The sequence below is a fragment of the Sphaerulina musiva genome, assembly GCF_000320565.1.
Source record: "Sphaerulina musiva SO2202 unplaced genomic scaffold SEPMUscaffold_3, whole genome shotgun sequence".
Classification (NCBI taxonomy): Eukaryota; Fungi; Ascomycota; class Dothideomycetes; order Mycosphaerellales; family Mycosphaerellaceae; genus Sphaerulina; species Sphaerulina musiva.
In genome coordinates, this window is record NW_016017385.1 from 1,358,163 (window position 1) to 1,386,027 (window position 27,865).

General features: G+C 52.7%; 12 protein-coding genes across 12 annotated transcripts; 5 read left to right on the forward strand and 7 right to left on the reverse strand.

Annotated features, from left to right (window-relative positions):
- Positions 1 to 2,979: 2,979 nt before the first annotated feature.
- Positions 2,980 to 4,348, forward strand: SEPMUDRAFT_148131 (FMN-dependent alpha-hydroxy acid dehydrogenase). Its single transcript, XM_016904725.1, has one exon. It carries the CDS (start codon positions 3,026 to 3,028, stop codon positions 4,196 to 4,198), a length of 1,173 nt encoding a protein of 390 aa, XP_016762537.1. The 5' UTR covers positions 2,980 to 3,025; the 3' UTR covers positions 4,199 to 4,348.
- A 344-nt stretch (positions 4,349 to 4,692) lies between these two features.
- Positions 4,693 to 7,185, reverse strand: SEPMUDRAFT_148133 (mitochondrial outer membrane translocase receptor). The gene is made up of 3 exons (XM_016904726.1): positions 5,849 to 7,185; positions 5,315 to 5,794; positions 4,693 to 5,238 (listed from the first exon to the last, which is right to left on the reverse strand). The coding sequence occupies exons 1-3, from the start codon at positions 7,011 to 7,013 to the stop codon at positions 5,003 to 5,005; spliced, it is 1,881 nt and encodes a 626-aa protein (XP_016762538.1). The 5' UTR covers positions 7,014 to 7,185; the 3' UTR covers positions 4,693 to 5,002.
- Positions 7,186 to 7,609: 424 nt separating this feature from the next.
- On the forward strand, positions 7,610 to 10,303 carry SEPMUDRAFT_148134 (uncharacterized protein). The gene has a single exon (XM_016904727.1). It carries the CDS (start codon positions 7,942 to 7,944, stop codon positions 8,752 to 8,754), a length of 813 nt encoding a protein of 270 aa, XP_016762540.1. The 5' UTR covers positions 7,610 to 7,941; the 3' UTR covers positions 8,755 to 10,303.
- Positions 7,610 to 10,303, reverse strand: SEPMUDRAFT_132084 (uncharacterized protein). The gene has a single exon (XM_016902470.1). It carries the CDS (start codon positions 10,277 to 10,279, stop codon positions 9,413 to 9,415), a length of 867 nt encoding a protein of 288 aa, XP_016762539.1. The 5' UTR covers positions 10,280 to 10,303; the 3' UTR covers positions 7,610 to 9,412.
- Positions 10,304 to 10,696: 393 nt separating this feature from the next.
- Positions 10,697 to 11,049, forward strand: SEPMUDRAFT_115697 (uncharacterized protein; the record flags this gene model as incomplete). Its single annotated transcript, XM_016901191.1, has 2 exons — positions 10,697 to 10,882; positions 10,963 to 11,049. 2 exons carry the CDS (start codon positions 10,697 to 10,699, stop codon positions 11,047 to 11,049), a joined length of 273 nt encoding a protein of 90 aa, XP_016762541.1.
- On the reverse strand, positions 10,740 to 12,518 carry SEPMUDRAFT_148136 (uncharacterized protein). Its single transcript, XM_016904728.1, has 2 exons — positions 11,328 to 12,518; positions 10,740 to 11,256 (listed from the first exon to the last, which is right to left on the reverse strand). Exon 1 carries the CDS (start codon positions 12,506 to 12,508, stop codon positions 11,411 to 11,413), a length of 1,098 nt encoding a protein of 365 aa, XP_016762542.1. The 5' UTR covers positions 12,509 to 12,518; the 3' UTR covers positions 10,740 to 11,256; positions 11,328 to 11,410.
- Positions 12,519 to 12,768: 250 nt separating this feature from the next.
- On the reverse strand, positions 12,769 to 18,276 carry SEPMUDRAFT_148137 (glycosyltransferase family 1 protein). The gene is made up of 2 exons (XM_016904729.1): positions 13,493 to 18,276; positions 12,769 to 13,403 (listed from the first exon to the last, which is right to left on the reverse strand). The coding sequence occupies exon 1, from the start codon at positions 18,227 to 18,229 to the stop codon at positions 14,360 to 14,362; it is 3,870 nt and encodes a 1,289-aa protein (XP_016762543.1). The 5' UTR covers positions 18,230 to 18,276; the 3' UTR covers positions 12,769 to 13,403; positions 13,493 to 14,359.
- SEPMUDRAFT_39925 (uncharacterized protein) lies at positions 12,789 to 13,298 on the forward strand (the record flags this gene model as incomplete). The annotated part of the gene is made up of 1 exon (XM_016908763.1): positions 12,789 to 13,298. A coding segment is annotated over one exon (510 nt), but the record flags the coding sequence as incomplete, so codon positions are not given.
- Positions 18,277 to 18,697: 421 nt separating the features above from the next.
- On the reverse strand, positions 18,698 to 19,367 carry SEPMUDRAFT_148139 (uncharacterized protein). Its single transcript, XM_016904730.1, has one exon. It carries the CDS (start codon positions 19,339 to 19,341, stop codon positions 18,997 to 18,999), a length of 345 nt encoding a protein of 114 aa, XP_016762545.1. The 5' UTR covers positions 19,342 to 19,367; the 3' UTR covers positions 18,698 to 18,996.
- Positions 19,368 to 20,631: 1,264 nt separating this feature from the next.
- SEPMUDRAFT_148140 (RNA binding protein) lies at positions 20,632 to 21,761 on the reverse strand. The gene is made up of 3 exons (XM_016904731.1): positions 21,465 to 21,761; positions 21,238 to 21,361; positions 20,632 to 21,182 (listed from the first exon to the last, which is right to left on the reverse strand). The coding sequence occupies exons 1-3, from the start codon at positions 21,623 to 21,625 to the stop codon at positions 21,126 to 21,128; spliced, it is 342 nt and encodes a 113-aa protein (XP_016762546.1). The 5' UTR covers positions 21,626 to 21,761; the 3' UTR covers positions 20,632 to 21,125.
- A 437-nt stretch (positions 21,762 to 22,198) lies between these two features.
- SEPMUDRAFT_40214 (Dbl homology domain-containing protein) lies at positions 22,199 to 25,142 on the reverse strand (the record flags this gene model as incomplete). The annotated part of the gene is made up of 4 exons (XM_016908776.1): positions 22,199 to 23,773; positions 23,830 to 24,030; positions 24,088 to 24,456; positions 24,510 to 25,142. 4 exons carry the CDS (start codon positions 25,140 to 25,142, stop codon positions 22,199 to 22,201), a joined length of 2,778 nt encoding a protein of 925 aa, XP_016762547.1.
- Positions 25,143 to 27,143: 2,001 nt separating this feature from the next.
- SEPMUDRAFT_39986 (uncharacterized protein) lies at positions 27,144 to 27,764 on the forward strand (the record flags this gene model as incomplete). Its single annotated transcript, XM_016908766.1, has 1 exon — positions 27,144 to 27,764. The coding sequence occupies one exon, from the start codon at positions 27,144 to 27,146 to the stop codon at positions 27,762 to 27,764; it is 621 nt and encodes a 206-aa protein (XP_016762548.1).
- Positions 27,765 to 27,865: the final 101 nt, after the last annotated feature.

Consider the following 27,865-nt stretch of genomic DNA (forward strand, 5'->3'; position numbering starts at 1 on the left):
GTCTTCTCTGTTTCTTTCATCCATCTCTGACCCCAGTTGTTCGCACTCTTGCTGACTTTTCATTCCAGCAACCGGAGCTACAGGTAGTGCCGGTCCATCTGGTCCGTCAGGTCCACCGGGACCAACTCCCTCGGTACGTGTTAGCAGCAGCCTGTGGAGGCAGCCTCCCCATCTCCAATTTTCCTCGTCAAAGCGAGTTCAGAGGAGTCTCTACTCTCTCGGGGACATTGTGCTAACCATTCCCAATCTGGTACGCTCTCATATCATATATAGGCCTACGTCCAATTCGGCTATCTCGGCTGCTTCGTCCAAACCGGCACCAACGGAACGGGCGGCAGCATCGGTCTCGCACTCCCCAACTACGGAGGCTCCTACACCAATGGCGCAGCAGGACAGTGTCGAGACGTTGCCATTGCCCAATCCGCCATTTACTACGGCCTCGTCAACGTTGATATCACGACCGTGTCATGTTACTATGGGAATTACATTACTTATATTACATCGTAAGTTCCTCTCCTCATCTCCTCTCCTCTCCTCTCCTCCCCTCTTCTCTCTATACAGAAGGATATCATCCATTTCATTCCATTTGATTCCATCCCCATCTTTTTACAGCGCTAACGATTGATTGTCATGACTACAGACAAACGGGTGGAGGAGGCTTAAACGGAGCGACGGGAGATGCGGGCGATAACAATTGTTATCCGTGCAATGGCGGACCGGTGCTGGGGTCGATTGGTGGGGCGTGTGGAAATTTGACAGTCGGCACGGAAGCGATTTATGCTAGAGGGTTTTGAGAGAAATTATCACTCACTTTTCAGGTGGAGGAGGTGGAGGAGGAGGTGGAGGAGGTGGAGGAGGAGGAGGTGGTGGTGGTGGTGGAGTGATGTAGTACGATAGATAATGCCACTGTCAGAGATTGATCCATATTGGGAAAATGTCCTTTTGTTATTTTTTATTCTAATTTTTATTTTCTTTTAATTCTGAGCCAGTTATCCATCCATCCTCTCGTGCGGTATACTATAGCAGGATAAATGGATGAATAGAACATGTCTCGTATAATTCGGAGAATTCTGGGGGAAATTGGAACCAAGTTTTGATGCTGCCTCGTAGGTGGAGGTGGCGACCCGACGTCTCGGAGAATCTCCGTACAAGGCCAGAGAGTCCCTCAGACTTGGCGTCGTCGCTTTAGGCCGAAAGACGTCTGTCGGTAGATGTGTTCTCCGTGTGGCGCAGCAGAATTCAGAGTTACAGTAGAAGTCGCCAAGGCTTCGATGCATAAGGTAGTGACTAGACTAGGTTGGAGGAGGTATCACCTGGACCAAGATCAGTACATGTAGGAGGTAGTCAGTACATGTAGTCAATACCTCTGTCGGACATGTCTTCTGCCGGCAATTCCATTCTTCCCTGACCTCTAGAACCATCGTACATTCATTAGAGCCAGATTCCCCGAAAAGACAGAAAAGACTCCGACAAGACAGTGAATACCAACGGCCTTCCCTATCCGGCCACGTCCGCATTCCATCCACCCGGGTGCATATATATACATTCAATATACTGCTGCAGTTTTATCAGTGATAATGAACGGAGCTGGAGCCGTGTAGGTACGAAACTGCTCGGTAGACCCCCACCCGTCTGCTGCAAATCAATATATCATCAATCCAGTAGCCGATTACTGACATATGAAGAGCAATAGCCGGTGCCGGGCTACTGGGCTGGGCTTCTTTTTTCTTTCTTTTTCCTTTTCTTTTTTTGTTCTCCTATCATATTAATGCTTGTATCTGATACCTACCGTACCGTACCCTTTTATGCAGAGACGGAGAGATGGAATGCATGGGGAATGCTTTTGCTGTTCTGGGGGGCCTCGGCTCACATGATTGATCTTGTCGCCGCACCCGTTGTTCTGCGTACCTCTGTCCCTCCGTAGGACCGTAGCAAGTAGGACGGTAGGAAGTACGGTAGGTAAGGTAGATGTACTTAGGTAAGAAACAAAGGTGCGCTGCTCTTGGCGCCATCAGCTGGTTTCAAGGAGCGAGAGGTACCGCCTTCCGCAGTTTCAGTCGCTGTAGGAGGGAAGTGGAAGCCTACCTTAGTAGGTACAGGTACATACCAACAGGTACCTACTCACTCACTGGGTGGCGCAAAGTAAGCACCTCGAGTATGGCTTGGCATCGGGGCACGTGATATATTCTCGTTTTCCCTCCCTCTCTCTATCCCGCACGGTATTTCGTCTCTCTGCTGCCACATTCCACCCCCAACCACTGCATCCATCCACCCTCACACCCTCACCACCCTCACCCTCTCAACATCCCACCCTCAAATCTCCACCGAGACCCGCAACAAACCCTCCAAATCCGTCCATATCAGACTCTTCCACATGCCGCTAATCCTCCCGCAGTCTCATTGATGTTTGTCTCCTGCCCGACTGGGACCTTTCCCGTGACCATGACCAGCAGCGCTATCAAGCTCGGAATCCGACTCCGGTCGATAATTGCAATCGGTCGACATGACCTTTGCCAAGCCGTCTCAGCACGCTAGCCGTCTGCAGCACTTAGCACTACTACTCTTCTAGGCAATTCTGGGCTTCCCAGGATCTTCTGGTATCGAACACAAGCCTAGATTCATCTGCTGTTTCATCGCTAGTGCCCTAGTGCCATACCATTCTACGAACCACAAAGCAGAATCTGTTCGTGACCTTTCCGCCCATGACGACCGATGACTGGGCGGAACACACACCGCATTGGATAAGTGCACCTTGAACAAAGCCCGCCGTCCATGCCTCGCTCGCTAGACATGAGACAAGCACTACCACCGTTCGATGTCCTCGGCAAGCCGTATCTATGTACCTAACCTACTCGACATTTCAGCGGGATAAGAGCCGCAGAGTCCCATAGGTAGGTACATGTATAATAGACGTGGCAACCTCGTCCGTTTTTGATTCCTACCTGAATTTCCCCTCTACCTCCTCCCCCTCCTCCGCCTCCTCCGCCTCCTCTGGTCTCCTCTAGTCCGTAGGATCCCATTCATCATGCGCGCGACCTTCACCTCCCTCCTGGCTACAGCCGGACTGGCTCGCGCCGCTCGCCCCTACCTGGAATTCCCCGACACGGGAGCAGCAGAACAATATGGCACCATTGAAGCTGGAGGCGCATTGCCCGATGTCGCGACGGTCGTGGGACTGCCCGACTTCCAGTATCTCGCCGAGCAGTACATGAACCTCACGGCCTACACCTACTACCGCAATGGTGCCGCTGGCGAATGGTCCTACCGGAATAACCTCGAAGTCTTTGAGCGCATGCGCTTCCGACCCCGCGTCATGACCCAAGTCGATAACATTGAAGACTCCCTCCCCACCACCATTCTCGGCTACAACTTCTCTTCGCCCTTCTTCATCTCTCCCTGTGCGCGCGCAGGCTATGCCGGTTCCTGGGGCGAGCTCGGCCTCCAGGCAGGCGCTGCAGCCGGCAACATTCTCTATCAAGTGACGGATTTCCCTTCGATTCCCAAAGAAGAACTGCAAGCTGCTCGAGCAGAGGGACAAATCACCTTCCAACAACTCTACATTGACCCGAGCAACGACACGGCCACACTGGAGCAAATCCGCGAAACCGAAAGACTAGGCTTCCACGCCATCGTTCTCACCGTCGACTCGGCCGCCGACGGTAACCGCCACCGCGCCGCCCGCTTCGGCGTCGGCAGCGCCGACTCCTCCTACTCATCCATCACGTGGGAAAAGTACAACTGGATGCGCTCGCAAACCGACCTCCCCATCGTGCCCAAGGGAATCCAAACGGTCGAAGACGCCATCATCGCACACGAAAACAACGTCCCCGCCATTTTCCTCTCCAACCACGGCGGTCGCCAAGTCGACAGTTCCCCCTCCACCTTTGAAGTCGCCCTCGAAATCCACGAACAAGCACCCTATATTTTCCAAGATCTCGAAGTCTGGGCCGACGGCGGCGTGCGCTATGGAGGCGATGTCGTCAAATTATTGGCTTTGGGAGTTCGAGCCGTGGGAATTGGCAGACCGTTTATGTTTGCGAATATTTACCCTGATGGAGCGGGTGTCAAGCGTGCCATTGATATTATGAAGAGAGAAGTCGCTATTGATGCGGCGAATATTGGAATTGGGAATTTGAAAGATGCGGATGCTACTTGGTTGGATTTGAAGAGGGGGTTGAGTTGGGCTCCTGGGTCGTAAGGAGAAATAAAGAGAGAGAGAGGATTAGAAGTGGAGTGAAAGTGAAGTAGGTAGATGTTTTACTTTTCTCTGTGGTATATATGTATACTCTTTTTCTCTTTTTCGCCTAGAGATGAATTTTTGTTGAAGAATGAGAAGAATGATCATCCACTCACTCTCTTTTCTTTTCTCTTTCCTCTTCCCTCTTTCTTTTGGGGGGATTTTCCTGTTTTTTTTTTCTGTTTTTCCTGTTTTTTCCTGATTTTTTCTGATTTTCTTTTTCGATTTTCTTTTTCTGATTTTCTTTTTCGATTTTCTTTTTCTGATTTTCTTTTCTAATTTTCTTTTTCGATTTTCTTTTTCGATTTTCTTTTTCGATTTTCTTTTTCGATTTTCTTTTTCGATTTTCTTTTTCGATTTTCTTTTTCGATTCTCTTTTCTGATTTTCTTCATTCAAAAACAAAGTTTGAAAAAAAAACAAGAAGAAAATTGTACAATTCCAAGAGTGGCGACCCAGTCACATTTCAAATATGTATCGTTTTGTCTTTTTTTGCACAAAAACTAGAATACAGGTGCAAAGGGGAAGAAAAAGAAAATCCTCGCAGACTGGCTGCCGCGAGTCAACGCCCCGCCCCCCATTCATATGCAGCAGGCAGGATGCACATTATTTTTCATCGCCTCCACATCCACAATTTCTACAAACAAAAACTCATACACAAGAAGCTCTCACAGTCTCCATCTCTCCCTTTATCTTTCCTCTATTACACAATTCTTTTCCCCACATGGTCGTTGAGGAGAGTGCAAGCCCGCAAGCAACAAACAACTTTAGCGCACTCCCATCGCTCCCATCCCCTGCAGCTTGGCGGCCAGTTGGGGGTACTTCTGTTGCACTTCGAGCTGTGTACGGGTGGCTTCGGCATAGGACAGAGCATTCACAATCTCGCCCTCGGTGCGCGACAGCTTGGCCGCCCGCTCGAAATACTCGAGCGCATCAGTCACCTTGCCCTGTTGCAGGAGAAGTTGTGCCATTGTGGCCACGGCAATGTCGCATTCAGGGTCGACTACAAATTCAAGTCAGTGGTTGCTCCCAATAGCACAGATATATATATATATCGACAATCACAGGAAAGCACTTACTCAAAAGAGCCTTCTCGCACAGCTGCTCTGCTGCCACAAAGTCTTGCTTCCATTGGAAGAGGGCCAATGCCTTGTTGATCAACGGGAGCACATTCATGCCGCCCGTCTCACCCACCGCCTTCTTCTCCATTTCGACCGCCGTCTCGAACTTCTCGACGGCCTCCTGATACTTTTGCTGATCCAGGAGCAGCTCGCCGTAATAGTTGTACACATCGCTCTTGTCACCAAAGTTCTTGATGCAGCGTCGGAACGTGGCCATGCTGCTGGCAATGGACCCCATTTTGTATTGCGTCACGCCCAGCTGAATATGGGAGAAGATAAAGTCCTTGTCGAGGTCGATGGACTTTTGGTAGTCGGTCGCGGCGAGGCTGAATTCGGAGAGAACGAAGTGGAGCTGCGCGCGATGGTAATAGATGTCGGGGTCGTTCGGGTTGTGTTGGGCAGCCGTTTCGAAATCGTTGGCGGCTTCTTCGCGCGCGCCTGAGAGTCTCAGCAAGGTCGTGTCAACTCCGCCAGCACCACCACCTAACTTACTTTGCTCGAGGTGCATGCTCGCGCGCTTGACGTAGCTTTGCACGAGCGTGGGGTCCAGCTCAATCGACTTGTTCAGGTCGTTCAGGGCGGAGTCGTTGTCACCTCGCAGGTAGTGGAATGTTCCACGCATGTTGTATGCCTCCGCGGCGTGGTTGTCGAGGTCGCCCAATTCCACCGCCTTGTCAAATGCCTCGGCAGCCTCCTTGTAGCCCTCCGAGTTCCTATGGCGGATGGCTTGCAGGCCCTTGCGCAGATGCCACTTTCCGCTTCCCTCTGCCAGATCAGCAGTCTCCTCGAGTCCTTCAGGCAGAGGCTTTGCGCGGAATGATTGCAGGTAGTTGGAGACAAAGGTGGGCGACGGCAGAGACTTCTCCTTTCCTTGCATAATGGCCTTTGCCTTGGTCTCAGCCACCTTTTTCAGCAGACGTTCGACTGCTTGAGCAGAGGATTCATTGCGGAACTGGTCGATGATGCAGCTTGCCGTGTAGTCCATGAGCGCCTCGCTATACATTTCCTCCTGCTCGTAAGCATTTGCTCTTCGGTTGAGGGCTTTGACATATTCGTTGTCCAGGTTCAGAGCGGCCGTGGTGTCCTCGATGACCTTGGACCAGTTCGTTTTAGCGTTCCAGCAGGCGGCGCGGTTCGAGTAGAAGACGGGATCGGCTTTGCAGTAGAGGGCTTGCGTGTAGAGGTCAATGGCGCGGTCGTACTCTTTGGCAGCATATGCCTTGTTTCCAGCGGCCTTGAGCTTGGCGGCATAGTCCTTGCGGTCCTGCTCCGACAGGGAGCCCACCGAGTCCTCCGTCACCGAGGGCAGCTCGTCGGCCACCACTTCTTCTGCTGCGGCCGCCTTGGGCGCACTTTTCTTCGTTGCCGCAGCTCTGACATCCTCGGCGGCCTTTTCCGCTTCTGTCGTCGCCGCAGTCTTATCACCCTTCTTCGGTTTCCGTCGATCCTTTTTGGATTTGGGTTGCGGTGCCGGAGGCTGTGAGAGATAGTAGACGGTGCCGCCGATAGTCACGACCGTCACGCCGGCCAGCGTCCAGGCGGCGACTTTGTTGTCCTGATACCAGGCGCCCACTCGGTCGAGCAGCGATGAGCCCGCAGCTTCCACCGCGTGCGCCGTCTGTTCGACCTTGTCTTGCGCCTGCTGTGTCGACGCCATGGGGGAAAAAGGGAGGGAGGGGGGTGGTCGAATGGCGTAGGCGAGGAGGGCAGTCTGCAGATGTCGAGATGGATAGCTTGGCTGGCTGGTGAATGGTCGGGTTGGTCAGCCTCAGAAAATGACGGGCAGGCAATCAGGCAATCAGGCAACCAGGCACTCAGGCACTCGGGCACTCAGGCACCGAAGAAGAGGGAGAGACGATGGGCAATGGAAAGGTCAAATGTCCTCTGTCTTCATACGGGAAACAGGTGAATAATCGCGAGGCTCTCAGCTCTGAGCTCAAGCCTCAAAACACTTTGTTGGAACTTGGAACTCTGAATTATTCTCTCCCGACCTCCGCATCCGCCTATTGGAAGTTAGTATGCTCGATCATTCTAGGTCTAGCGTCAAATCGTTCTTGATGTCACTCCCTGAGCGGAATATTAATCAGCACCGATAATGGGCCGCGTTCCGACGCTCCGAAGTCGCACCCGAGATTCGTGACAGTTAAATACATCTATCCGGCGGTACAGTAGGAGGTATGAGACATCCAATATACATATACTAATACATAAGGTTTATCTCGAGGCTCGATATACAACCCTTTACCTTCAACAAGGGACACCAAAAAATCATCAAATCACGAGACTGGCTGCAGCGAATTGACCCGAAAGAGCTTCGGGGGTTGGGAGTCATATTCTGGAGTTCTGCAGGCAGCGGCCCCAGCTCCGGGTCTTTTATTGAATGATATACCTTAGTTCCATGGAATGACTGATCAATTTCATACTACTACTGCCTTCTCCCGACTACGCCGCTACTACACTCTTCCTGCTTCCGAGAGAGAAGACTTTCTGTGCACATCATCTTCATCTTCATCTTCTCCATCTTCATCTGCTTCATCATCATCATCATCATCATCTTCTTCTTCATCACCATCATCATCATCACCATGGACGGCCATTTTGGCAGCGGCATTGAGGAGGACGGCGAGCCCTATGTATACACCAGCGTGCGCTACGATAAACGACTGGTCCACTCGCCGACGAATACCGCAGCCTCATGCGGCACACCCTGTCCCTTCTACATGCTGGAACACCACTGGACGCGACTGCAGATCGCCAAGTGGAGCACATTCTTCTTTGCCGACGACAGACCTCGACCAAATTCTGGCGGACCCGCCGTACTGCTCAATACGTTGACGAGAGCGATCAAGCAGTGGCATGAGAAACATCCCGACGAGAACCCGGAAGCCCTCCGAATCAAGCTGCGAATCTACGTCGGCGGCAGAATGCGGACCGAGATCTATCACCCCTTGAAGTCCATCCCCCTGACCGCTCTCTTCCCCACCTCGTTCGAAGTCTCGCTCAAATCTTCCACCGACTGGACGATCGTGCTGGATAGTCAAGCCACCGAACCATCGGAAGGGACCATGTACAAAACCCATGATCGATCTTTATATGGTCGAGCTCGCACTTCCGCCCAGATCATGACGTACCAAGAGCCGAAAGAGGTCCTCTTATGGACGCGTGAGAACACTGTCCTGGACGGATCCTTCTGTACACCCTACTTTTTCCGTGGCGGCCAATGGGTGACTCCGGAGTCTGCTGTCGGAGGACTGCAGGGCACCACGCGCAGATGGGCGTTGGAGCAGAAGTTATGTGTCGAGGGATCGATCCCTATCGACAGCTTCCAGGATGGCGAGACGGTGTGGCTGAGCAATGCCGTGCGAGGATATTTCTGGGCCGTGTTCAAGACGAAGTGATTTTCTTTTTCCACTTTTTTGCTTTTTCAACTCTGCCATCTTCTTGCGCGTGTAGCATATCCCCTTTTTCTTTTTCTTTTTATTTTTCTTCATCTTCCGCGGAACTACCAAAAAAACTACCTTACTGGTGTCTTCTGGGGGGAAGATAAAGAGATGACCCTTTCGCTAGCTGGTTGCTACCACTCATAGGAACGTCCCACATCGCGACAAACTTCTCTCTTGTCAGTTGAGCTTGGGACTTCACACCAGAAGAATGAAAATGGATGGATGTCTGATGTCTCTGATGATGCTGCAGGAATGAGAGTCAGAACGGGAGCATCGATACTATCGATACTATGTGATGTGGCTGTGGGATACGACGTGACGTTGTCGATCAGAACCTTGAAGGTAGGTACCTACAGTACCTACCTGTGTACCTAAACTTGCCAAGAAAGCGCTAGAACCTTCACATAGCAACTCAGCTTCATGCCTATTTGGCGCATGAGTCTAGATAGTAGGAGATAAAGGGTCGATGTGTTTGAGGTCGGTCGGTCGAGGGAGTATGTATCTACTGCTAGTCAATCCTACAAGCCGTTAATAAGTGCATAAGATGAGAGATAGGTAAGGACTTAAAAGGTCGCCCACGCTCTCAGGTTAGCCTTATTTTCCTGTTTTTCGCCTACTCTACAACACGCTCTACTACACGCTCTAACAGGTACAGTTCAGGACAACCCCGTCCAGTCTCTTCGCTCAATTCTGCGGCGAGAGAAGCCATCTCCTCCCTCGCAGCAACTTCTTCAAATGGCGTCGCATGCTCAAAATCCACCATTCGTACTACTCCTCGGCCACTCTGCTGCACATCATCATCAATAAGAAAATTATATCGATTCGCATCCCCATGCACCAAACCAATATCCTCGTGCAATCTTCGCAGTACCGCTTCGCATTGTGGCAAATCCGCAATCGAAGCAAAACGGCCAGGTAATTTTTCCAACAGATTCCCTACGACTCTGCCACATTCTGTCAAATGACCCAGTACGCGCGGAGATAAGCTCGCAGGAGGAGAGTCCGCGCTGTTGTGGAATTGCTTCTCCTGTTGTTGTTGTTGTTCTTCTTCGAGAAGCATGTACGCCCAGGTTTCCCTCTCCAGTGCCGGCACTTGCCACTCAAACGTCGCGATTTTGGCGACTGCGGGAGCTCCCTGGTAGATGACTTCGTCGACATTGGATTTGAAGCGTGTGGTTCGCTCGAGAGAAAGGACATCGATGCGTTCGGGGTGCCACAGGGTGGTGATCTCCGGTAACGGATCATTGGTAGTGGTGACTTTGATACTTTCTTCTGCGCTGGGACGTGTGATGAACATCCTGGTCCACTCTTCGGTAGGAAACTCCGGTAGTCTTGGAATCAACAGCCATGGTCGACATAAGGTGTAGTCGTCAAATACATCCGTGGCGATGGTGATGTATCCGACTTTGTCCCCGAAACGGACGCGATAAACGCCATCTTCGTCGTCGATACGCTGGTTCAGAATGCTGATTTCGACCATTGTGAGGGGTTCTGGTCAAAGTGGGTTGCGCTGGCGTGGTCAGAGAATACCTGGTAGGAGGTACTTATAGCAACAAACATCAAGCTCGGATACCTAAACGAGGGCAGGCACGGACCACGAGTCTATCTCTCGATTCTCTCCCAACCAATGGATTTTGAGAACGCGTCGCCGCAAATGGAATTCAAAACAGGATCCTAAGCGCCCGGCTGTGGTCACGTTCCCTCTGTGCCGCCCGCGAACCTGACTATATATCAGCGTCGTGTGTGCGCAACAGCTCAGCTTACTTCACAACTTCCACTCCGATCTTGCAAGATAATAGAAACACCTACTTGATTGCACAGTTGCGTAAGTGAGTGTGTGATGGCACCGACGATCCTGCATAGGTACTCACACTCCCCTAAGCAAGCATCAAACGACATGTGCACTCGGGTCATGCACGTATACCAATGTGGCTGCAGAGAAAAAGGCGAACTCAAGCAGTGCAATCGCCTGTATGAACAAGAATCGAACCTGCAATGCAATGTCACCGACGTCGATCCAAAGATCTCGCGCAACTACTGCTCCAAGCACATGCCCAAAGAGAACAAGGCCACAATGGCCTATGTTGGCCGCAGGCAACAACGATGATACGGTATGATCGGTGCTGCTCGAGGCTTTGCATGAGGGGGCTGACTGTGGCAAAGGCGTGGAGAATCCTCACTGTACTGGTAGCTCAGTGGTACGCCGACTGCCAAGAGGATGTAGATGTGGATGGTTTCCAATACATGTAGGAAGATTGGGAGTGCAGAGCACTGGAAGGTACAGGTACATACCTACCTACCTGTATATACTATACAGGTACATGTACAGCTGTACTTCTGACGTAACCACATTGTTCCTGCCCTTAGCACTCTCCTCAAGTCCTGCCTTCCATTACCGGCGGCTATGCAGCTGCAGCTGCAATTACTGTGCTTGATACCGAATGGTTCGAGAATGCCCTGCGCAGTTATACCTAGTCAGCAGGTTCGTCCGGGCAGCGGAGAGCCACTTCGGCATGGCTGACACTCACAAATCTGTATTGTCCCGCCAGTACACGCGCAGCCTACCTGTATCCAGACCACTGCTCTATGTCCCATCAAGTTCGCCCCTAAGCTATCTCCCCGCGTGAACCAATGACCTTGCTTCTGGGCATTGGTCGATATGGCGTAAAAGTTCTGCTCTTGATCTTGCGATGTCCTGCCTGCTGTCTACCACATTGTCTGCACGGCAACCTGGAAGTAGTAAATGAGCGAGCTGCTCCGGGATTGGACCGTTTGCCGACCAATTTCTCCCCAAAGCTTCGCAACCCAGACACCAGAGTCCATGCTCAACCTGTCGATCAGATCTCAGGTGAGGAAAGGGCACGGATGCCATGCCGCAGTACCTGTCGTTCGGAACATTCGATTCCATCGGCTGGATGGAGAGGTCCAGACCAGGCGGTACTAGTGGAGCCTGCTGCAGGACGCGGAAGGTGTGGAAGTCTAAGATCGAAAGACTGCTTCTTTGGGCTTCCAGATCTAGTCGCATTCGCTCTTGGGATCCGTGAATTTTGATGGAAAGCTCTTTAGCATGCGAGACGGATACCAGTCCGATGGATTTTTGGCGGCTAACGTAATACCCTATGGAGTATTTGCCAGGTATGCTGCGCAATTTGGGCATGGACTTTGCCTCGGCGACGGATAGAGAAAAACACTTTCTAGCGACTGAGAGCGGAATGACCCAAAAGCTTCGATTTTTTCGGAGGCAGTGATAGCAGCATCGCTGGCATGTTGGAAGGAATAGGAATGCACCGTACTGGTTGCATGACGTGCAGGAGGGAGACAAGAGGGCGGTATGGAGGTCGGTCGCGGTGTGGTGACGGATGAGCCTAGTCTTTCCGAGCGCGGCCAGCGCAAGAGGAGCATGAGACGTGAGGTCGCGGTACTCTGGGAGAGACTTGACGACGTCGATACCGCGAAGGCAGGTTGCAGAGATATGTAACAGGGTCTTGAAGTCCAACCCAGCGAAGATGGCGTGGAGTATTTCGAGCGGGAGAGTGTCCAGAGTTCCAAGCATGCTCGGGGATGAAGGAGATGCGCGATGGATGGTCGAAGGCTTTGGCGCTGCTGCTTCTGCTTCTGTGAGTCGAATCATGCCATCTATGATGTGCCGGGGTCGATGACCGATCAGAGAGAGCTTTCGCTCCTCTTCCGCTTCGTCTGGAGAGGCCATGTTGGAAGAGAAACTGATTCGTCGAGGTCGAGAATGAATTGCGATGTTGGAAGGGAAAGGAACAGGAACGCGGCGAGGTCGCGTCGTAAGCGCGTAGTATCAGCCAAGGGATATGCTTTAACCTAAATAGGAGATGGACGTTAATGTACTGTGTACAATTGTACATCCCGCTAGTCTACGTTCATTACAGCAGTCTAACTTCTGTCACCTTGTCGCACTATACCGTACCTATAGGTCCAGCTGTATACACCCCCGGACACGGACACGGACCGGACGGACCATGGGTCGCTCTCTCTTCACCCACATCACGCCTATACCGCCGGGCATCTCGCGCGACACCGCCATCACGCGCCTCCACGACCATGTCGCCATGATCCAGCTGAACCCGCTCGTCATCCGTCAGGAAGCCACTGATGCGCCCCCCGATGCGACCAAAGATGAAGCTGAGCTGGGGACGTGGTACTCCATCACCGACCTGATCAGCTATCTGCCGGGCGGCCTCTACAAGGGCGAAGTCTCCTACAAAGCATGCTTTTACAACCTGCAAAACGGCTTGCAAACGCACGTCTTCGCTCCCGCGGGCGTAGACATTCGAAGCAAGTGGAGTATCGGCGGGAATATGCCTGGCGAGCCGCGCGAGTCGTCGGAGCTGGGAGTCGATAAGCCGCGAGAGGGCTTGTATATCAAGGAAGAAATCGATCTGCGGTGTAATATGTTTATGGGCGCGTTCGTGAAGCGCAACTTGCAAACCAGTCACCAAGAAGTGCATGACAAAATCATCAAAAAGGCGACCGAGTTGGAAATGAGACTGCAATCAGCTCTGGGATCAGTCTCGTCCTCGTCCTCGAACGGTGCTCCTACTACTGAAAGCATAGTGAACAGTAACAACAACCATCTGGTCAGCCGGCTTCCTCATCCTTTTCCTCCTCTAGCTTCATTCTCTGGCCGGGTGTCTCCTCCTGCTGACACTCCTAGGTCCTCCAACAGCCAGAGTCGTGAGCTCGATTACACGTGTACGTGTCCAGGAACTAGTCATTTATCACACTGTTTCTTCTTTCACCCTGGAGACCTTCAACATGAACAACAACAGCATGACACGAGACAGCGATTCGCGCAGCAGGAGCAGCAGCAGCAACAGCCACTCAACTCATATCCTACCATCTCACTTCTACCCGCGTCTACATCCTCTTCTCTCTCTGGTCCGTCCTCTGCTGCTGCTCCTTCTCCTGCGAACCATACCCACGCGCCTTCAGAGCTCCAGGGCTCGCCCGCGCAAGGTCAGTGTCTCTGTACTGGCGGGCTTCATGACCGAACCTGCACCTTTTATCCCGGACTGCGTCTCCCTGTTGCCTCTTCCTCATCATCGTCGTCGTCCTTTTCTTCTCCAAAACAAATTTCTTCGCAGGTTCCATCATTGTCCGTTCAAGCAGCCACGGCGACGGCGACATCGACTCCACCTCCCGCAGTTGCATCTCCGCGTGAAAGTCGCTCACCACCACCACCATCGGGAGATCAGGCCGAGTGGAGCGCCACCACCACACGATCGGCTCCTGTGGCTGGCACTTTGCACAATTTTTCACGACCGCGATCGTCGGTCTCAGCAACATCAGCAGCAGGAGCAGCAGTAGTTCGTCCGGGTGTTTCACAGCGTCAAATGAGCGACAGAATGTAAACACATGATATACCAGATTACTACTAGTATGAGTAGTGAGTGTGTTGGTAGTAACAGGTAGCACCTTCAAATCTACCTTACTTATTGAATGAGTGAGTACTTCTTGATCATAGGGCATGGGTATCTAGATATCTATCATGAATCATTCCAATCCATCTGCACAACACACGCTAGCTAGCTCAAGATCCTGACGCTTCGCCATACTGTCCATGTCCCAGCCCTTCCATGCTTGCCTTGAGCGCCCTCTGCAATTCCTCGTCATCTTCATCATCATCATCATCATTCATTCCCACCACGCTCTGTGAAGAAGTTTCTCTTGCCCTCTCCTCGAGCAGACTCTGCTTCTTGATATACTCGAGCACAATCTGCTCCTCCGTCTTCTCCTGCTGCGTCTTTTCATCCGTGCGAGAGTTTTGCTCTGCACGCTCAAATGCATGTGGCGTGGTGGTGCCTTCCACGTGAACGGAATCATACGCAGGAGGTTGGTCTGCCAGCGCCAGAGTGTATTCCGAGACGGTGGGACTGTGCAGGCCAACATCGCTGTCGCTATCCAGCCAGCCTCTCTGCTCTCTCAGACTTTGCGCAATGACCTGTTCGAGCTCGTCGTCGTACTGGCTGCGTTCTTGCTGGCTGCGCTGTGCATCCGCTGTGCTCGCTTCCAGGGCTTGACGTAACGCTGCGTCTTCCGAGGGATCGATGTGCGAAACATGATGGTGACGCTGCACTGTAGCCAGTTTGCTTCTGATGCCTTGTGCGACGCGAGCATCTTCGGTTGGGTCGCCGTGTGATGTTTCCAGAACAGACAGTCTTATGGCCTCTTCAATGGCTCGCTTTTCCGCTTCTTCATCAGACTCCATTGTGTAGGCCCGATTGGTGCCCATGGCAAGCATAGACTCCTCAGGATCGCGTTTGCTGACATTGCTTGAAGTCTTGCTGAGACTGCTCATATCCTTTTTGACCTTGAGTGCTCCCAGCCAATTCTCCTTCTTGTCCATCTGTTCTTTGAGAATCTCTTTCACCATTTCGTCTGCATTACGTTTCTTCTTGAGATTCTTCTGCAGAACTCCCCATCGCATCACAACGTCCCGACGCTCTTCCTGGGAAGCGCTCTGATACTCGTCAAAACCTTGTGCTGTTCGGGCTGCAATGATGTAGTTCTGTACGCTCGAGCCAGATTGGCTCTGAATCTCCTTGTAGATACCCATCATGGTGTAACCGGGAATCGCAAAGACGGCAGCCTGAGGCTTGAGCACGATGCCGCCAATGCCCTTGCCGATGCCTTTGATGAACCCAGCAGGGCCATCCTTTGCAGCGCCTTTCAAAGGTTGCGTGACCAGACCAGTAATGCCATCATACATACCCAGGCCAAACTCTTTGGTGGCAACTCTCACGCCGGATTGGAAGTCGGTCACCCTCTCGGTCTTCCGCACAGTACTGTCTCCGTAAAGCTTGGGGGCGTTGTGGAAACCTTTGGCCAATCCCATGGTGAAGTCAAGAGGCGACTTCAGCCCAGCTCCAACGATTCGTTGTACACCTTTGGCTGTGTCCGTGCCAGTCGAAAACTGCGACTTCCAGTCAATGTCCTTCAAGCTGGTGCCTGACCTTTGTGGGCTACGAGGTCGACTACCAGCGGCTGTTTGTGAGCCAGGAGATAGCGGCCCGGCGTTCAATTTAGCGAGAGACTCTTGGAAGTTGAATGAGGAGGTCGTACGGGCTTCGGGTCGCGATGGCGCCTCACTTGTCATTGAGGTACCAGTGTTGCTTCTCGGAGTCATTGTTCCAGATGGCGTAGAAGCGTCTGAAGTGGTGGTAGTCTCATCGGTAGCAGTAGTCTCATCAGACTGCTTCCCAGTGTTCGCAGATTTGACAGAGCTGGCAGAAGAGTCCACTGGCTTTTTGCCCTCCTTCTTCTTGCTATCTCTTTTGGCCTTTGCGTCGGGATGGATACCAATGGCCTTCAGTGTCTCGATTGGGAGATCCGCAACGCCTAGCATCATCGTACTCATGGTGCCGATCAAGGCAGACGAAGCGCCAGTAATCGGATCCCACGGGCCTTCGTCAGCCTCGTATTCCCTAGACCGGAACAGCTTGAGGTCTTTGAAGTCAAGTAATCCTTCTTGAGCAAGCGTACATGCAGCCATTGCACTCAGTCGAGCTTGTGTCCGCTTGACTCTCCACACCGCAGCTCGTGACGGCGCCAGGCTGCAACGAAGCTTGTCAACGTCCAAGAACTGGTGGAAGCTTTGAGCACCAACATGACTGCCTTTCTCTGAAGCGATGCTTGATGCTAACTCCTGGGCTCGCTCTTGAGTTTCCGGCTCGAGACACTTGAGTATACCTGCAGCAAGATTGTCAGATGTCAATTGTTTGTTAGGTATGGGATTCGGTCCTGCGCCCGCTCGTGCCACCATCGACCCCCAAAACTGCTGGTCACCGAAGAACGGTACCACTAACGTAGGACGTCCCGCCGTGATTCCTGCTGCCGTGGTTCCTGCTCCACCATGATGCACCACGCAAGATACTTGCTTGAACAGCCAGTCATGGGGAACATTGCCCAACATGTACACACTGTCCGGCTTTCCAAGTTCATCAGCACCCACGCCGCCCCAGCCTTTGGACACGAGTGCTCGCTGTCCAGTCTGTGCGACCGCGTCAAATATCAGCTTCGTCATCGCTGTTGGGTCATCCAAGACGATTGAGCCAAAGCCGATGTACACGGGTGGTGGACCTGCGTCCAGGAAGGCCTTCAGCCCAGGATCTGGAGTGTAATTTGTCGCAAGATCAAGGAAGAAGAAGCCAGAGAGACTTATGTTCGCTCCCCAATCCCGCGGCTTGGGAATCAGCGCCGGGGACCAGCAGTATGTATGTGGTATACGCAGTCGCTGGAGCATACCGGGCGCCCACATTAAGCTGATACTATCCAAGCCGAGACTCCGTTCCCGAAAGTGATTGATGATATCGCCTAAACCTTGCCACGTGAGCATATCGACGAGGGCATATGTGATGTAATTGGTGAGATTAGCGTCGACATTGGAGGATTGAATGTTTGCAAGTGGATGAGGAAATGCCTGGGTTGGTGACCACGGCATGGTGAACATAATGTGAAGCGGTATGCCCAGCTTTTCGGCACAATGGATGTGAGCAAAGGAGGGAGGGTTCGCAATGATGCAGTCTGCTACGAAAGGCTTGTGGATGTAATCGTCCTCGCTTGGTGCATGAGATGTCCAGTCTTCCACCGTGTCGTCCTTTGCCTGCGGTCCGAATCCATTGCCACTCTCGAAACACGACCTCCAACACCCCCTGAGATATTCTCCCACTTCCTTTCGTCTCTTGCCGATATCACCCGTTCTCAGCGCGTCAAAGCCAGGCATCAGACCAGGGTTCTTGACCATGAAGGCCATGAGAGCTTGTGGATCGCCGCCAATACTGAAGAACTCCAGGCCGTTTTCAGTCACAAAGTCCTTGAAATTTGGATGAGTCGCAAGCCGAACGCGGTGTCCATATGTCTCTTTCAACACTTTGCCCAATGCTACGAATGGCTGTACATCTCCACGCGACCCGACGACTTGTATAACCACATTCATCGGTGGAGGAGGTGCCTGGCCCTCATCACCGCCCAGGAAAGGTGGGATGTAGGGCGGTGGTGGAGCATGTTGCTGATCTGCTGCGGCTTGTAACTGCTTCAGACTCGGCACCAACAGCTGCGAGAGTTTTCGATTGCGCTGGTCGATGCGGATATTGACACGTCCATCATCCGCTATGCTAGCCTTCGTGCCAAAGCCGTCTTGCTCTTGCTCGACTACACCATACTGCTCCCCATATGCTGGTGGAGGCACATCGTATCCGCTTGGGTTGGACTCTCGGGAATCGGTGTGCTGGATGGGTACGTCTCGGCCCATGTGTCGGCGTGCGTGGTCATCCAGGTTCGTCTGGTCGTTCTCACCAGCGACGGCTGCCGCAGCCTGCTGCACCATTACTGAAGGCACCTCCATCTCGTCGAGCGCGTCGCCTTGCTGGTCAGCTCGCTGTCGACTGTTTGACGGCGCCATGTTGGCGTTCAGCGAAGGGAGGTTCGCGAGGTTGTCGTGCCGTGCCGTTGGCCGCTGTGAAGATGAAGTGGTGGTCAAGCTCTACGGCGATGTGTATGCCATGGCTTGCGCCTCCACAGCGTGCAGATGACGTGCAGTGTGGGTGCTGGAACCTGCCTGCGTCGTCTGGCGCCATGCATGCGAACAAGTTAGTTGGGCGTCGCGTGAGATACATGTTCCTTGTGTCTTTACGTGTTTTCGTGCAAAGGGATGTGAATTTCCGGTGTCCGACAAGCCATACCTACAATAACTACACATTCCTTATTTAGGTTCAGCGAGACCCTTGAGTCTCGGAAGAGGGATGCCCTGATAAGGAAAGGTATGGTATGCATACCTGACGATGACGTGAGCAGCAAGCATGTGATCGTCGGACTGTGCTCCGTAGGTACAGGTAGTTCTATTATGCTGTATAGGTAGCTACATTACCTATCTCAACGTCTACGCCGCCTTCAAGCAACTTCACTTCAGTCCAGTCTGTACAATTGCTCGACGTACGCTCCCAAACTCTCATCTGAGTCATGATAGAGAGACAGCATGCTCGCCCCTGATTGCAATACGCATCTTTCCAGTTCGTATCAATCCATTGGAGGCTCTGTCACACCATGTGACATCGTGTCTAGAGTCTCGCTTTCCCAACACACACGCCTACGCTCTTTCTCGACTTTCGTTCGCTCGCCTGATTCAGAGACTTTGGGTCCCTTCGTAGCACATGTTCCCAGCAGAGCGATTTATTCGTTGACCTCCTCTGGAGTCATCGCCAGACCAGACTCCGGATCATGCATGTCCAGTCGGCATCCCTTTCCCTCACTACTGAGACAAGGAATGCCCAAGGACGCCTCTTGAGCTTCACTCAAATCGCCGTGCTCGGAGGCCTTGTCGGCCTCCTCGCCAAACTCGTCGTCTGCAGGTTCGTCAGGTTCCATATCGTCTGTGTCCAGCTTCTGCAACGTTTCCTGACGTCGGCCGAATCGCCCACCGTATATGTATTGCTCGACCTCGGATCGCATGGCCTGTATGCACATTTCCTGTTCTTCACTAAGCAGGAGCTCCGGCAAAGATGACATGGATTTCATGCCGGCTGTCAAGCGTTCGACGAAAGCTTTGGTGGGACTGTGGTTCTTAATCTCAGTCGGCAAACGAATGCTGACGTTGTGCACGCGGGTGAGCCTTGCGAGTGGGTGAAGGACAAGTTCGATATCTGGCAAGCCGTGCAGCGAGCTGGTTCGGGGCATGTTGGTGTTGGGATCCCACCAATAGTGCTCGTTGCTCATGATGTTGCGGTGACGGGAGCCAGTCATCGTTACCTGGCCTTGCTGTTCCTGGAATATGACGGTCACACTCACCAAGCGGTCCCTGTGTCTTCCGCCACGCTCAAGAAGGCGACAGAGTGCCTGAATCATGAAAAATGTGTTGAGTGAGACTGCTTTCGATCGCTCACGGTCGGCTGGAGGAAAGATCTGGATCACTCGTTAGCATGTTTTCGAGACGTGCCTCTATGTGACCACTGCAACTCCATATTATAGAAAAACTTACGGAAATCACAATCTTCTTCATGTGTTGAAAGCCATACGCATGGTCGGCGCCACTGAATTTGACAAAACGATCGTCGCCTGCGCTGTCCATGTATGCCAGGGGCTGGTATCCCGCGTTCAACAGCTCCACGCCTCCTGTGCCTCCTTGATGCACGTGAACCTCAAAGAAGCGCTCTTCATACAATGCCAGCTTCATCGTGTACTCGAAGCGCTTGCAGACTGTCATCAGATCGCTCACGGAATTGCGCTGGGGCTTGCGGTTTGCCGCCTTGACTGGCGCGGGACCGCAATGGGGCCTGATGACAGCATCTTTCGCCGGGAGCGAGGCAGCAAAGATGTTGCGCAACACCTCGTTCGGCATGCGTAGCATCGGCATCTCGAATGTATGCGTGGGAGGTGTGGCTGGATAACGGGTGCAATCTGAGTCGGAGTGGTTCGCTGTTGACGCGTGGAGGAGGAGAGAGGAAGGTGGATGGGTCACATATTCGAAGACGCGGTCCCAGACCTCCGGTCCCAGATCAATCGCGGGGCTCTTGATGGCGAGAATGCGGAATAAAGCGTGCAGGCCACGTCGACTGAGAGCAACAGCGGCCGTCGGGTCTGTCATGTATCATTAAATGTGAATCCCAAACGGCGAATTGCAATAGCTGGGTAGGAGGTCCCTCTTACATGTAGGTTGACGCGACGCACCCGCAGAAATGCTAAGTCTGCTTACAGCAAGATTGAAAGCTTGCGACATGATTCGGGAGCGGCACTGAAAAGCTTCCAAAGGCTTTGTACCTGTAATGTGAAGCGAAAATGTCTCTGGGGACGATGATGCTGTTGATACCAAGGTACCTTAATGACTGAGTGAGATGAAAAGACTCCCGCTGCGTGGTGTGTTCGTGTTCTTGGAGTGACAGTGAGTCCATGGATGTCTGTCTGTACAAAGCAGATGCAACACAACATGCAGCCACGCGACGGACGGACGCCCGCACAACTTCCAGAACCCAAAGTGTAGGTAACGAATGAGGCGATACGCAATACGCCGATGCTCATGTGGTCGATAGCAAACTTCCGTGGGTGGACTATTTGCCAATTAGCAGGTACGCTTACAAGTATAAGATATGAAGAAGCTGCGTGGGACGGCGGGCGAAGATGGTTGAGCCAGAAAATTTCATTCCTCATCATATTTCATTCTGTGGATATCGCTTATAGTGCGAGATGGAAGGATCCAGCGCTCTGTAGCTCTGGCCAGCGTCTCGTCAATGTCTTCATAACCGGCAGTCTATGCTCGGACTGTTGTGTCGTGATAGACTTCCTCAATATCGCCTACCAAGACCAGCTCAGTGGCCGACCATCGGGCCTTGTGTGACATTCTTGACACCGTCACGGGCAGCGCTCTGCAGATATATGTCAGCTCCGGTGGCAACATGCACATCTTCTCGGGATACGCACTCCAGTCTCGATGATGTGGCCCTTCTCCAGGATCTGCTTGACCACTTCGTCCTCATTGCTGGTGCCAAATTCATCCTCGAGCGAGCCCTTCGAGGCTGTATCAAGGATACCGGTGTTGCCTTGCCTAAGCGCCGCATTCGTCAGCACATATCTTTGTGTGGGTGTGCATGCCCCAATCACAGCTCTATACTGCGGATATATGCACTTCGGCGTGGAGTGCTACTGACTTGTGTGTCACGAACACCTTCCAGCCTGCGACCACCTGCGACAGGGGAATACTGCTATCCTTCTTCCAATCTTGGACCGCCTGAGCGGACTCTACAATGATGACGAAGTCATCGTTGGAGCCCTTGTAGTGCACCTTGGTCTGTGGGTCGTTTCCGCGCATATTGGTCGGTAATGGGGATGTGAGGGTGTGAGGGTGTCTGGCGTGGAGCGTGGAGCGTGGAGCGTGTTGTGTGCGAGTGGTAGACGAACAAGTTCGAGCTTCGATGGTTTGGTTCGAGTGCGAGTGCGAATGGGAGTGGGAGGTGTTGTATCAACAAGATGGAGGAGGGCACGAGACCTTCTTTTAACATGGAGCTGAGCTAGGCAGGTCTCTTTGACAGCTGCCCCAGTGACGACACCGTCGATCGATCGACAGGGACTCCCGCCCATGGAAAAAACACTAACGCGACTCGGCTCAGGCATGTGAAACGCAACATCGTGTGGCATGGCATGCAACGTGGCCTCGTTTGGGCATCTCTCATCATAATGATGACAACTTGGACGGAGCCAACTACTGCTACATCATACACCTATGTGTATAGGTACAGGTACAGGTATCTACCTAATGGATGTGATGGTATAACCCCCCAATATCTAACCAATTCCGGCTCCCGTTTCCAACATGCTCAAGCCTCAAGGAGATGAACGGGAAGCACACGACCTCGACGGGAACATGTATCCAATCTCGCTCGTTCTATCGGAAGAGGCTTCGGAACATCCTACTCTTGCTTTTGCGAGGCGTCTTGACAGGCAACTCGTTGCCGGACTTTGGCATCAGTGTCTCTTTTCGCTGCGACAATGCTGGAGTCCTGGCACGCTCGGGGGCGATGCTGTACACAGACGGCTCCTGCTTTTTGGCAGCTCGATTCAACGAGGGCGGAACAGGCGAGGGCGCTGGGGGACTGTTGTCATCTCGGACGCTTTGGGCTCTGCGGAGCGACGATTGCTTGTTCTCGTTGCTGAGCAATGGGCTAAAAGGTCGCTCCATGGTCAATGTGAACGTGCGCAATGCCGATCTCTTCTTCGTCTTCGCTGGATCCTGCAGCTCAAAGTCTGCAGGCAAGAATGCGTCTGGGGCTGTATGGAAACTGACGGGATGTGGCAGTGGTCTGGTGCTACGAGAGCTGGCGGTAGTGAAGCTGTCACGACGGCTGCTCTTGGCTGCTCGCGAAGGCGGAACATCCTCCTTACGCCAGGAACTGACGCTGGTGTAGCTTGGCGTTCTCTTCGAATACGAGAAATTGCTGGTGATGCTCGCCATGCTAAATTTGCGGATGACATGATTGGCCCCTGCTCGAATGGGGTCCGATCGGCGCATCATACCGGGATAGGGAAGCATGTCCTTTGACCACACGTCGGACAGCACGGCCTCGAGGCGGTACCTCTCTGCGCGACGAGGAGCCAATGTGTGAACATGGCTTGGCGTCGCCAGTGACTGTGAGCGCGGGATCTGCAGCGAATCCTGGGAGTGGTTATCCTGGACCTCCTTCACTGCCTGGGTGTTCTTGATAATGACCTGGTTGAGGTCTGTAGTCGGCCCTACTGTTGCGGAGCGATGTACTGACATGCGTCGGACGAAGCTCCCTGGTTTGCCAAAAGCCTTCCCAACACTCTTCATTGCCGTTGTCAGAGGAGACTGCAGTTCCAAGACATTGGCCCTGCCCTCTGCAACTGCTCGCGAACTTGTTTCAATGCTAGATCCTATGGCTGTGCGCCACACATCTGCCTCCACTGCTGAGCAGGCCGTAAGAATGATTTCGTACATCTTCGCGCCATGTTCAAAGACGACCTTCCATGAGTGATGTGCAGTATGGCATTGCAACCCTTTGTGATTGTCGGGCTCCTGTATCGTGGCATTTGCCAACGGGACGGCAGCCAGGATGCTGTACATTGACTGATCGTCATCTTCCACCGCCAGTAACAAAGTGGCTTCGAACAGCACGCAGATGACATAGCAACCCCCGATTTGATCTTTGCCGCGATATGCGATGTGGAGACAGCCGCACAACACTACCTGGCCGAGCAGCTGCAGGAATATGGATTTGGGCAATTGACCAGAGCATGACAGGCGGTTTCCAATCAGAGTTGTGGCCTCCAGTCTCTGGGCCCGCATTGGGTTGTCTTTGGCGGCATCCGTGCGAGTGCATATAGTCTTCAGCTGCTCCTGCAATTCACTAATGGAGGCATATGCGACAGGATCATCACAAACTGGGGTAAGTTTTCGGAGGTCCTCGAATAATAATTCGTATCGAGGGATGCGCTGAATAGGCTACAGAGAGTCTGAGTGAGCGGAGATGCGCACTCATGAAAGCACCTATGGCTCACCTTGATCAGGAGGTCTTTGACAGTCATCGCCCGCTTGTGGTTTGCAGCTCGGCTATTCAGTGTACCCACATAGGCCGAAAGAGCTTCGCATCCCTTGTCGTACTCGAGAATCGTGGGTATAGAGCGCGTGATCTCGTCAATGTCGCGCTGTATAAGTTCGTAATTAAGGCCATACTCTTCGTAAGCTTTGAATCGGCCGAGCTATTACACAGTAATTTAGCACGACAGTCAGGAGCATGAGCAGAGAGGAGCGTATACATGTCTTGAAAAGACTCGGCTAACGGCGTTCACGATCTGTGGACTGCATTGTAGAATGACCTGCTCGTCTTCTGTCGATCGGCTGATGTTGAGCGAACGCCTGCCCTGGCGAATTGTCGCAAGCACAGTATGACCAGGAGTCGACCGGGTAGGCACGACATCTACGCTGTGCCATCTGTTATGCGATCTAGCGGGAATGGACTGCGGAGCACTAGCGATGACTTGATCGTACTCGGAAAACGGAACTGCGTGGTGCAGCTCACCGAGAATGTCATCGTGAAGGTGCAAGATATCTGCAATGATCTTCTGCACCGTACGCCGTGCAAAACTAGTCGTTGTCGACTGGTGGCCGAGGACAGTGAAGTATGCCTGTTTTCCTTCGAATGAGCATGACAAAGGTATGGTCAATCGGACACGCTTACGTTGGACAGTGCTTTGATATCTGCAACATAGCTTTCCTCGGTCCGAATGAGCTCTTCCAGCTTATCCCTTCTTTTGCGCGACCGCTGCCTCGCTGCTTCGTCGATGACTGAGCGTACGCTATCGACTGAAGGGCGAGGATCCGAACCTGAGATGATACTGCTCCGCTGCTGTCCTCTTCGCCATTTTGTAGTCCGCCGCGATATTGTGGCGATGCTCGTACTTGCCACAGTGGCTGTTGCCGACCTGATTGACGTGATGAAGCGCAAGGAAGAATTTTGAGAGTCGGACTTATGATGACCTGCCGTGTATCGCCCTTTACCTCGAGCAGACCTTGATCGTGATGGCAGGGGATCGCAATCGAAATCATCCAGTGTCCATCTTTCTTGGCGAGCAGATACGCAGTGTGGTGGCGGATGACGTTGCTTTCGTAGTTTATCAACCCAACGACTGAAGATCGGGCCCTGGTGCGACTGTTTCCCAACCTCTGGAGTTCTCAGAGAAGCTGCAGCCTCCACGATGGCCGTTCCCAATGCTTCTTCTTCATGGAGCTCAGGATTCACGCCTTCTAGTTGATCTTGGTCAGAATCAGAGTCTGGCAACGGAACATCTAGACTGGTCCTGGGCGACCTCATGCCACCGTCGATGCCCTTATGACTGTGTTCAGCCACGTTGACCAACGTGAGCGGGACTGGTTCGGATTCGAACAGCGATCGGGACCTCCATCTTCTGCTCATGACAGACGATGTGAGACTGGTTCGTTGCGAGGCAGAACGCCTCTTCTGGCTTGACACGCCATCGCGAAGCTTCGTAAGACCCAGATTGATAGTCGACGTTGATCGTGCTGATGGCGTGCAGATACTATCCGTAGTAGCGTGGCGGCGCAAAGGCGGCGAGAAGATCGGGCCGGTAGAGGAGAATGAGTTCGTGGAGATGCTGCGATCTGGATGGCGTTGGACTGTGCCATTCGATATGATGCTCGCAGCAGAGCAAGAAGACCGGTCCGGTGTATCATGGCCTGAGCGAACCACGAAAGGACTGTGCTGCGCGAGCGGTAATACATACGCCATCCCGTCTCAGCGGCAGTGCTTGATCAAGGCATAGCAAGTAGAATGAGAATGCGAATAACAAACAAGTGTAGGTACCTTAAAGGGTGTGTCGAGGAGGACAGAGCGGCTCTCTCTCTCTCCCTCTCTCTCCCTCTCTCTCCCTACCGGATCTTGACATAGAAGGCACGTCTTTCGAGAAGATGGGAACCGCAATCGATACGACAATGGATGGATGTTGTTGCTCTCGTCTCACTAGTGTACATGCCTTGGAAGTCCATTTCCATGAGCACGCTCAAATGATGCATACAGGTACCAGTATTTGGCCAACCTGTCTATCACATGATGTTCATTTACTTCACTCTGCAAATCATGCGTCGCTCGCAGGTACAATAGTAGGGAACAAAAGAGACGATAGCCATAGTTTACTATGTACTACAAGTATGCCTTGGAGGTAGGTGTAGGTGGTCAAAGTGAGGTGGCGAAGGAGGCGAAATTTGTACCGCCAAGATCAAAGGGTCAACACCACCCCCTCCCCTGTTTGTTGACCTGCGGGCCTCAGGTTCCGTCTCCCTATTTTTCTCGGCACAATCTTCCTGGACTCCTGAACATGCGAACAGTCACTTCATCGACGGTCTTCACTATTATCTCCCGCTGAACACAGCAGGAAGCATGAGCCTGGCATGAGGGCGTAGGAGTCTTCGCTGACGCGAGGAACAAGAATCGAGCGAGGTTTTGACGACATACCAGGTGCATACTCAGGCACAAACAATACCTACCTTGTCCTTATTGACATCGATGCCAAGCTCAGCGTGTGCAAGGGCAAGAAATTCCAACCACAGGAGACAAGAAACCTAGTGATACCCCGCGCCTCAAGAGCGTCCGTCCGCGGATACCATGATGCTGTCGCAACCCGCCGGCTACAAGAGGGCGCGCTCGCCTGTGCCCCGAAAGTGGCCTAACGAGGGAATCTCCCAGCTAGACATAATATAAGGGCACATCCCAGTCCCACTGGATACATCATACCCGGATATGCCTTACTTACATGCGCAGGCTCTGCCATATTCTCGCTGTACATCGAGTGATTCTTTTGGGACTGCTTGGAAGTTCAGGGTAGCCATCATGAATAAAGGACGTTGAATCGTCGGATGTCCATATACCATGTCACTTCATGCCAAACTAAGTTCCGAAAATGCCTTACTTGGCGATGATGAAAAGGAGGGCTCGTCTAGTGTGAAACGGCACACTCTGTAGAGTTCAGGGAAGCATAACTGCTGGCATTTCGCCCTCACCAACCGCATACACTCACTAACTACACCAACTCCATTTCTCTCATTTTTTTGCAGCCCTCGCAAGCAGTCCTTTGAGAGGACCGCTGCCCACACTCCTTTACAGCTTTCCAGCGACCACTCATTCCTTGCCTTGACGGCCTGCCTTTTACGCCTGTTCTGCGACGATCAAGCACCGCACAAGTAGCAATTCCAAGACTCTCCCAGCGACTGCCCAATCCTTACAATCATGATGATTCTATCACGGATGCTCTACTTCGCCACCGCGTTCGCGGCGTTGCCTTGTGTACTCGCTGCTCCAATGCCTCGATCAAGCTCCTGCGAGTACGATGTACAGGCGCCACCAGCATTTACCGAGAGCATGCAGCTACAATGGTGCGGTATGATCACTAACGAGGTCGCCGGGCTGAAGCAGCAAGAAGCGATATCGACGGTGCTCCCACTCGTTGATGCCATGTACAAGCAAGCAAACATTCAAGCGGATCCGGAGTCTGCGTTTCCCAATCTGGACCAACTCACCCAAGAGCCGTCTGCCCATGCCGCCCTGACTCAGATGAAGGCGAACTACCCGCTGTCTGGTTCGATGGATCTAACGGAAGAAAACATAAGGACTGTGTATGGTGACCATATTCAGGCTGCGTGCGCCGAGACTGGCGTGCCGGAAGACATTATCGTCACCATGATCTGGGTTGAATCCAAAGGCCACCCTCTCGTCTATGGGGCTCTGACACAAATGGACCACGTTGCCTGGGGTCGAATGATGGACAAGAACGTCAATCTCAAGAATCGTTACATGCCGGGAGACAATATCATGGCTGCCGCGATGTACCTCAGGGAGTCGAAGGACACTTTCGATTGCGACTGGCAGACTGCTTACACTCAGCACTACCAAGATCCCACCGCTAAAGCGAGAGGCTACTGAATCACCTGGAGAACACCGCTATTGCTGGTGCAATGGCGCTGAGAGTCAGTAGTCATGTATGATGTTGAGAGGGGCCACTCTGGTGGTCCCGTGATAATGAG